This window comes from Neophocaena asiaeorientalis, unplaced genomic scaffold (assembly GCF_003031525.2).
Source record: "Neophocaena asiaeorientalis asiaeorientalis breed wild unplaced genomic scaffold, Neophocaena_asiaeorientalis_V1.1 scaffold45, whole genome shotgun sequence".
Classification (NCBI taxonomy): Eukaryota; Metazoa; Chordata; class Mammalia; order Artiodactyla; family Phocoenidae; genus Neophocaena; species Neophocaena asiaeorientalis.
The window spans coordinates 11,750,915-11,760,369 of record NW_020174642.1 but is presented as its reverse complement, the minus strand read 5'-3'; the positions used below and the strand labels follow the sequence as shown (position 1 = coordinate 11,760,369).

Sequence of the window (9,455 nt, the reverse complement as noted above, 5' to 3'; positions counted from 1 at the left end):
TTCCTATAGAAACATCTTCATCTTCATGAAGACCTTCTCTCCAGGCTAGCAGGGGGACAATACTGGGCTGTGATGTCACGGGTCTCCTGTCCAAGGGCTAAAGGTCTGTAATGAAAGCAAGGTCACGGCAGCCCCAGAAAACACGGAGGGCCAGTGGGGACAGGAGCATCTGAGCACAGATGAGACCCTCCAGGGAGGCCAAGCCCTGGGACCAAACCGACCACAGAGACGGGCACTCGTGTCGGGACAGGGCTGGGAACAGCTGCTTCCACCCAAGGCAGCCGGGGCCGAGGGGCCCGGTCTGCCGGCGTCAGCTCTATGCCAGCCTGCTCCCAGGCGGGGCCCAGAGCCCCTCAAAGCCGCTTTATAACACCTTGAGAGTCTGCCTCTAAGTATTTAATCCCACCCACAGAGGCCCCTTGTGACCCCCTGTGGTCATCTGAATAATGACCCCAGAAAGATGTTCCTGTCCTAAATCCCAGAACCTGTGAATGTCACCTTATAGGCAAAAGAGGGCTTGGCTGCTGTGATGAGATGGAAACGGGGAGACTGTGCTGGATCACGAGTGACCCCCAAGGCCCTCGCCAGGGGTGGCAGACGAGACCTGACCCCGTATAGAGAAGGCCATTGCCGTGGGGGCAGAGACGCAGCTGCAAGGCAGCGGGCGCCTGGGGCACCCGGGGCGGAAGAGTCGGGAAGGACCCTCACCTCCAGCCCCCCGGAGAAGCGCTGGTGCAGGCATCCCGCCTCCAGAACTTGAGACGGTGCATTTCTGTTGTTCTGAGCCCCGAGTTTGAGGTAATGGGGTCTTGCTTCTGTGTCTGCACCCAGAGCCTTGGACCTTCAGCACGGCAACAACTCCGGCTTGGTTCCCAGGCTGGCCTAGATAGCCTTCCGGGTGGGCTTCCCTCTCCGGCACCCCCAACACACACCCCCGCCCCGCCGCCTGAGAAACAGTCACGGGTGAGGGCAAGAGAGGAAAACCTAAGCTCAGCCGCAGGAAGTCTCCCGAGGGCCGTCCTCTGTGCTCATTCGTCTTGAAATCCTCTGTCCGTAAGCCACGTGCCAGTATCGGCACTCACAGGAACCACGAACCTACTTAGTTGCGTTACGAGGCAGACGTTGTAGCTACCGCCACTTCGCAAATGCGGAAACACAGCACAGAGGGGTTACCGGTCTGAGGGGCCTGGGGCTGGTCTTCTGCCCACTCCCGGGGTGTCCCTCCCCCGTCCCCGCCCCGTCCTGCTCGGACGTCCCCTTCCAGCCCCGCTGCACTCCCTACCGCTTGCCTGCCCGCCCAGCAGGCAGCGCGCTCCTTGGGCCCGGGGTGCCCACTCTTGGGTGGGCCTGGCAGCAGCACTTGGTCCTCCGGGGTCCGGGGAGGAGGGCTGCCCCGGAAGCCAAGCCTACCCCTTCCCCACAGCAGCCGGTACAGATAGAAACATCTTCATCTTCATGAAGACCTTCTCTCCAGGCTAGCAGGGGGACAATACTGGGCTGTGATGTCACGGGTCTCCTGTCCAAGGGCTAAAGGTCTGTAATGAAAGCAAGGTCACGGCAGCCCCAGAAAACACGGAGGGCCAGTGGGGACAGGAGCATCTGAGCACAGATGAGACCCTCCAGGGAGGCCAAGCCCCGTAGAGAGCCCTGGCCGATAGAAACATCTTCATCTTCATGAAGACCTTCTCTCCAGGCTAGCAGGGGGACAATACTGGGCTGTGATGTCACGGGTCTCCTGTCCAAGGGCTAAAGGTCTGTAATGAAAGCAAGGTCACGGCAGCCCCAGAAAACACGGAGGGCCAGTGGGGACAGGAGCATCTGAGCACAGATGAGACCCTCCAGGGAGGCCAAGCCCTGGGACCAAACCGACCACAGAGACGGGCACTCGTGTCGGGACAGGGCTGGGAACAGCTGCTTCCACCCAAGGCAGCCGGGGCCGAGGGGCCCGGTCTGCCGGCGTCAGCTCTATGCCAGCCTGCTCCCAGGCGGGGCCCAGAGCCCCTCAAAGCCGCTTTATAACACCTTGAGAGTCTGCCTCTAAGTATTTAATCCCACCCACAGAGGCCCCTTGTGACCCCCTGTGGTCATCTGAATAATGACCCCAGAAAGATGTTCCTGTCCTAAATCCCAGAACCTGTGAATGTCACCTTATAGGCAAAAGAGGGCTTGGCTGCTGTGATGAGATGGAAACGGGGAGACTGTGCTGGATCACGAGTGACCCCCAAGGCCCTCGCCAGGGGTGGCAGACGAGACCTGACCCCGTATAGAGAAGGCCATTGCCGTGGGGGCAGAGACGCAGCTGCAAGGCAGCGGGCGCCTGGGGCACCCGGGGCGGAAGAGTCGGGAAGGACCCTCACCTCCAGCCCCCCGGAGAAGCGCTGGTGCAGGCATCCCGCCTCCAGAACTTGAGACGGTGCATTTCTGTTGTTCTGAGCCCCGAGTTTGAGGTAATGGGGTCTTGCTTCTGTGTCTGCACCCAGAGCCTTGGACCTTCAGCACGGCAACAACTCCGGCTTGGTTCCCAGGCTGGCCTAGATAGCCTTCCGGGTGGGCTTCCCTCTCCGGCACCCCCAACACACACCCCCGCCCCGCCGCCTGAGAAACAGTCACGGGTGAGGGCAAGAGAGGAAAACCTAAGCTCAGCCGCAGGAAGTCTCCCGAGGGCCGTCCTCTGTGCTCATTCGTCTTGAAATCCTCTGTCCGTAAGCCACGTGCCAGTATCGGCACTCACAGGAACCACGAACCTACTTAGCTGCGTTACGAGGCAGACGTTGTAGCTACCGCCACTTCGCAAATGCGGAAACACAGCACAGAGGGGTTACCGGTCTGAGGGGCCTGGGGCTGGTCTTCTGCCCACTCCCGGGGTGTCCCTCCCCCGTCCCCGCCCCGTCCTGCTCGGACGTCCCCTTCCAGCCCCGCTGCACTCCCTACCGCTTGCCTGCCCGCCCAGCAGGCAGCGCGCTCCTTGGGCCCGGGGTGCCCACTCTTGGGTGGGCCTGGCAGCAGCACTTGGTCCTCCGGGGTCCGGGGAGGAGGGCTGCCCCGGAAGCCAAGCCTACCCCTTCCCCACAGCAGCCGGCCGCTCCGCGGCGTTCGCCCCTGGAAGCCCACCGCGCTCCCTGCCCCGCTGCCCTGGGGCTGTGCCCCCGCTGCACCGTAGGGCTGCGGCCCGGGACGCCGACTGGGCACCTTTCCTTCCCCGCTCCACGTGAGCCGACACTGCGAGGGAGGCTTTAACCGAGGGGGCCTCTCCGTCCCCCAGGACCCGAGGTTGCGTGTGGGGTCCACCCCTTCCACTCCCCATCACTTGGACCCAGCCGGTCCCTTGTCCCTTTCTCCTCACCCACGGGTGATGCTGGGTCGGCCCTCCCCAAACGCGGTCCTCCTCTGCCAGGTGCTGCCAACCCCGCGGGAGGGGATCTAAGGCCACCGATATCGTGCCCCCTCCGGCCCTGCTGGGCCTGATACAGTGACCACCCCACCACCAAGTGTCCCCGCTGCATCTGTTCTAGATGCGGCATTGGTTTTCTGGCTCTGGGGATGGGCAGCGTCCTGAGACCCCATCTCTGATCTGATTTATACCCACGCCCGGTTCTCCTGGCCAGATCTTACTTTTCCTCCTGGCCCCCATCTTTCAACCCCTTCCTGATGGCCCCCACCCAAGTTCAGGCTGTCTGTGCCCTCACTGGACACTTGAATGGGAGTCCTGGCCGGGACCCCTGTCCCTTCTCCTCCCCCTGCCCCCAAAGGGAGGATAGACCCTGCTTGGCCTCTGTAAATCCCCCGCCCCAACCTGCAGCCTGACCTGGGAGGGGTGAAGTCCCTGCGCTTTAGGACCGCAGGCCCACCTCCCTCCCTGGCCACCTGCAGCCCCCATCCCCCTCCTCGGCAGCATCCCCATCTCCCAGCCCAGCTCTTTTGCTTCCTTGTCTTTTTTTTTTTTTTTTTTTTGCGGTACACGGGCCTCTCAGTGTTGTGGCCTCTCCCACCATGGAGCACAGGCTCCGGACGCACAGGCTCAGCGGCCATGGCTCACGGGCTCAGCCGCTCCGCGGCGTGTGGGATCCTCCCGGACCGGAGCACGAAGCCGCGTCCCCTGCATCAGCAGGCGGGCTCCCAACCACTGCGCCACCAGGGAAGCCCTGCTTCCTTGTCTTGTTTGCTCTTGTCGCCACAGGAATGTTAACTTCCACCAGGCAGAGATTCTCTTATTTTAAGCTTTTAGCACTCACATAGGCCGCGTGTGGTAGGTGGGCACTAAATCTTTGTTATAAGAATGACAGCATGCAGGTGGCTGGGGCCAGGGAAGCCCCGTGGGCTCTGCCCTCACTTTACACCCTGCCTGTCGTGCGCCCCAAAGGCTGGCCTCAGCATCGCCACCAGCCTGGGCCGCAGGACACACCCCTCGCGCCTCCACCCAACAGGAGCCTCCAGACCTGAGGTGGGGTGCCTGGGGGCCCAGGCCCTTCCGGGGGCTGGACGGCCTCTTGCCTCGTGGCTCCACCCACTCGCCTGGCCGGCACCCACCTGGCCGGTGCGGGAGGAGGACGCAGCTGGGCCTGCAGAGAGGAGGCCTTGTGGACTGGGTGGGCTGGGCAAGAAGGAAACGGGGCGTTTGCCCCCAGCTCCGGGGCTCCGCACCGCCTTTCCCAGACCGGAAAAAAATAAATAAACTCTTTTTTGAGTGAGAAGTCCCACACGCTTGGAGGAGCAAAGACGAACTGGTTTCCACGCGGTGGGCTTTTCAGAGCCTTTAATAGGCAAATATGCTGCGGCAGGTGGCCCAGGACTGACAAAGGACGCGGCAGCAAGGCTGGCTCGGGGGAGACTAGGGCTGGACTGGAAGGTGGAGCCCGCCGGCCTGCCTTCCCTCCCTCCTTCCTGCCACTCATTCATTCGTCCCTGAACGGTCCTGGAGCTCTGACTTCACCAAGCGCTGGAGGTCCTGGCTGCGTCCCGAGAGCGGGAGGGAGGGCGGGAGCCTGACTCTCAGCCCGCCGCGCCCCGCCGACTCTCAGGTCGCTGGGGCGGGGGACAAGCGCAGGCGGAGCCGGGGCGCTTGGGGGCGCGGACGTTCTGCGCGACTCCGGGGCACCACTGAGCCTCCCACGGCCCCTCCAGCTGGGCAAGCCCTCCAGCAGCGCGCTCGGCCGCCCTCCTCCACCGGACCTTCCCTGCCGCTGACTTGCCGGGGGTACCTACTGCGCCCAGGCTCAAGGCCCGGTGGACCTGGAGCCCCATCCTGCAACCCGCGGGGCCCGACTTACGCCCTCTCCTGGGAAGGGCTGAAGTTTCGGGAGTCACTGTCCAAGCTTCCGTTCCCTCGCGCCTGCCCGTGGCCAAGGCCGTGGGAGGGACCGGGCCGGGGGTGGGACCAGGGGCGGGGCCGGATCGGGAGGGCGCTGAGCCGCCGACCAGCTCAGCGCCCAGAGCCTCCGAGGCGCGGCGGGAGCGCAGCGAGTGCTGGCCGCTCCGAGGGCTCCCGCGGCCCGAGGTCTCTAGTGCTCCGAGATCTCCCGCCGTCCGAGTTCCCCCGTGGCCCGGGGTCTCCGCCCCCACCATGCCCACCATGCGGCCGAGGAGGTGAGCGTGTGCGCGGACGCGCCCTCTGGGCGCGGGGAACCGAGCCTGGCGGCGCAGCGGGGGCCTCGGGCTCCGGGAGCGGGGCGGCACCGCGCGGGGCCGCGGGAGGCGTGGTTACCTGCCGGCGTTGTCCTCCCGGCGGCGCGGGACAATGGCAGTACGCGGGTGTGCCCGGGGCGGGGTCCCTGCCGAGGGAGGGAAAGAGGAAAAGCTGGGAGAGAAGACATAGCGACCCACTCTCACTTCCCCCCCCTCCCCTCCCCGCCCCCGGCGGTGGCCCAGAGGAAAGAAGGGTGTGACTTTGCTGTGCCAAGGTCGCTCTTATTAACCTCGAATGCCGTCTGGTGCCCACCAACTGGTGACGTGCCCCCCGCACGCCTGGGTTTTCCCCCTCCTGCATCAGCAAAGGCAAACTGGGGAAGGTGCCGGCCAGCTGGTCACTCCTGGTCTCTTGCCAGCTGAGGGGGAGGCAACAGCTTTCTGCCAAAAATGCCCCCTTCAGGGCAGTCTTAGCATCGGCAGCATGTGTTTCCCTTGATGAGCTGGTGAGGTACCCCATCGCCAGGTGTCCCACACGCACAGCCCAGAAACCCACCCACCCCAGGGTCCCACCACCCAGTCTCCCCAGTTGGAAATACAGGGAAAGACTATTCCCTCAAGAACGGAAAATAAAAATGCTGCCATGTCACAGCCACCAGCAACCCACACCCCTGAGCAGGGGGCCTCGTCTGTGCTTTCTCCTATCTGACCCAACGAGGACTGGGCTGGGGCACGGGCAGAGTGGTGACAGGTGAGGCAGGGGCCACCGCTGAGGCATGCAGGGTACAGAGGCTCCCAGGCTGAACGTGCCAGGAGCCTGGGAGTCATGAGAGGGATCTGCCGGCCCCCAGGGCTGAGCTGTCCACCAGCTCCGGTGGAGCCACCAGATCCGGTTTCAGATTGATCACGTTCCTTTAGAAGGTTGTCCTGGGGCTCACCCGACCCTGGCGGGGAGAGGGGCATCTTACATCTTCTCTGTCTCTCAAACTTCAAATACCCCGAAAGTGGTTCTCTATCCGATTTTATACAATTTCTTAGACTCCATCCGTGCAAAGCCAGGCCACCAGGGGGCTGATGGTTCCTCTCGATACCCTTTATCACACCCTCATAACTGCTTTGAGGGGCGTTTTATTAACGTGGGAGCTGGTCCCTTGCAGGGGCTGCCCGCCCCTTGGGGCTTGCCTGCTGGGCAGGGAGGAGTCGGTGCTGTGTCCGCTCCTTGAATCCCTGGCTGCCCCCGGTGGCCTGGGCTGATGGCCTGGCTGCGGGTGTATTCCCACTGGGATGGTGGGTGTGACCGGCTCCTGACCCCACTGGGGAGGGGCGGGACTCACCCTTTTCTGGTTGTTTTTTCCCAGCCCTGGACTACTGCTGCTGCTACTCTGTGGCCTGCGAGCTGGTAAGTGCAGACAGTGCTCTTGCTGGAGCCTTCCAAGCCCTTCAGTTCTGAGCAGTGAGGACCGCGGGGTACAGGTGTCAGTGGGGTCCTCCCCGCAGCCCTGCTTGCTTTTCCAGGGGCCCTTGTGAGAAAGCGGGGCCCCCAAGCCCAGGGTGATGTGTGGCATTGAGAGCCGCGAAGGGGTGGGGGGGGGCTCGGCCAGGCCCCGTGGTTCTCCTTTGTGTTGTGTTTGGGATGGGCAGAGTGTAGTTCCCCCTAAGTGTTTCAGAACCCCCGCTTTCCAGAGGAGCTGGGAGCTGGGCTTCCTGTTTCCCGTGACCCCTTTGCTCCGCAAAGCCACCAGCTTCCAGAAGAGTGCAGAACGGGGATATGGCACCACAGCGGAGACTGAGACCTTGCCTGGCCTTCCAGCCCACAGGGCGGCGGGTCAGGGCACACGGCCACTTCCCCTGCTGGCATCTGAGCGGTTGTAACAGACCACAAAACCTCGCCGGGCCTTCTCTGATGGAGTTGCAAACGCTACTATAATGTTGTTGAGAAGCTGATGTTTTCTTTTCAAACGTCTGAGTTTTTTTAAAAACATCTTTTTACTCTGAATTCATTGTAAACTCCCAAGAAGTAGTAAAAACAGGGAGGAGTCCTGGCTGGCTCCCGGCATGGTGACTGGAAACCGACCCTGGTGATACATCAGAGCAGCTTACCGCCAGTGTCCGAAGTTTTAAACTATTGTTGCTTTCCTATGTGCGTCTTATTACTAATACATTCCTTTCCTACTGAAATGAGTCAGAATTGGGGTTTGAGTCTTGCAACCCAGAAGCTCCCCCGTCCCTCCAAAGGGTGAGTTCAAAGTTACGAGTCAAGCGCGGAAGATGAATTCTGTTCTTTTTGGATGCTTGCAGAGATTCAAGAAGAAGAGATCAGAGCGATGGTGGGCAGTGATGTCTTGCTCAGCTGCATTTACCCTGAAGGAAACACCTTCGATTTAAATGACCTTTATGTTTACTGGCAAATCAATGTGCCGGGCAAACGGAACACCAGCTCTGTGGTGACTTACTACCTCTCGGGAAACAGCTCTGCCGGCCACGGTAACAACCACTACAAAGACCGGGCCCGGCTGTCCCTGGACGGCATGAAGCAGGGCGACTTCTCTCTGTACCTGCGCAATGTCACTCCCCAGGACGAGCAGAAGTTCAACTGCCTGGTGTTTCGGAAATCCTTAGAATTAGAAAAGATTTTGGAAGTCACGGTCACGCTAAACGTGGCAGGTAAGACGGCGGAGCTGCCGAGTTGATCCCAGCCCAGCCTTACGGCCCGGAAGAAGTGTCAGTCAGACCTGTTCTCTGCGGCTCGTTCACCCGTGTCTTCCCTTAAAGGAAATCCAGATCCCTCTGGCGGGCTTCTGTTTAAACCAGGTGTGCGGCTTAGGTGGTGGAAATACCGTTCGGCTCCTAAGAAAGTTTTCCAGTAGCCGAGGTGCCTCCCTCCTCACAGGAGCTCCTAAGCTTGCTGTCCTTGCCTCGAAACTCTCCAATTCAACCCAAACTAGATGTTTTCATGAAATTAGGAGGGAGTGGTCTAAGGCACTAAATGAGATCAGAGTTTAGGAAGAAAATTAAAGCCCCTCCACCAAGTTGCTCGGGGCACCGTTCAGTGGAGAGACGGGTGAATTGTCAGCTGACTGTGTCACTAGACTCAAAGGAGGCCAACCTCCTTGGGGTGGGACGTGGGTGCCGGTCACTGCCCGCCCGGCTCATAGCGCCCCTGTTGGTGGGTTGGGGGGCGTGACTCTGGCAGAACAGGGCCCGTGCTGCTGCCCAGACCACAGCCTTGGTCCCGGCCCTGCTCCGGCGTCCGGGGCACGACGGCTGCCTCCCCGCTACCCTGGCCCTTGGCACTGTGTCCCCCACCCTTCTCTGACCTTCGGAACCTGGCACCCCTCAGCCCGTTTCCCTCCCCCGCAGCAAACTACAGCATGCCAGTGGTCAGCGGCCCATCCCAGGATGAGGAGTTGGTCTTCACGTGCACGTCCACGGATGGCTACCCACGGCCCAACGTGTACTGGATCAACAAGACGGACAACAGCCTGCTGGACGACGCCCTGCAGAACAGCACCGTGTCCCTAAACGCGAGGGGCCTGTACAACGTGGTCAGCGTCCTGCGGATCGGGCGGACCTCCACCATCGACGTGGGCTGCTGCATCGAGAATGTGCTTCTTCACCAGAACCTGACCAGCGGCCAGACAGGTAAGGTCCCGGGATCTGCACACTGACCCCAGTCCAAGGCTGGGGGCCAGGGGTGACTTGGGGGATCCTCTCAGGTGGAAGACAAAGCCCCTATGAGGTGACTCGGCAGCGGCTTCAGAGGTGGTGACAGGGAGAGGAGGTGACAGACATCACCGTGCGACGGAGGGCAGGGGCCGGCCAGGTGCTCGGGG

At 61.9% G+C, this 9,455-nt stretch overlaps 1 protein-coding gene across 5 annotated transcripts in view; it reads left to right on the top strand.

Moving 5' to 3' along the window:
• Positions 1-5,409: 5,409 nt before the first annotated feature.
• ICOSLG (inducible T cell costimulator ligand) overlaps positions 5,410-9,455 on the top strand; it is a 10,257-nt gene continuing 6,211 nt past the window's right edge. For all 5 annotated transcript variants that reach the window (XR_003004974.1, XM_024758284.1, XM_024758283.1 and 2 more), the window contains exons 1-4: positions 5,410-5,583; positions 6,981-7,021; positions 7,921-8,286; positions 8,983-9,264. Coding sequence is in view for 4 of the 5 variants with exons in the window: in XM_024758284.1 (XP_024614052.1) it covers positions 5,561-5,583; positions 6,981-7,021; positions 7,921-8,286; positions 8,983-9,264 (712 nt within the window). In the remaining variant the exon portion in view is untranslated. The remainder of the gene's footprint in view (positions 5,584-6,980; positions 7,022-7,920; positions 8,287-8,982; positions 9,265-9,455) is intronic.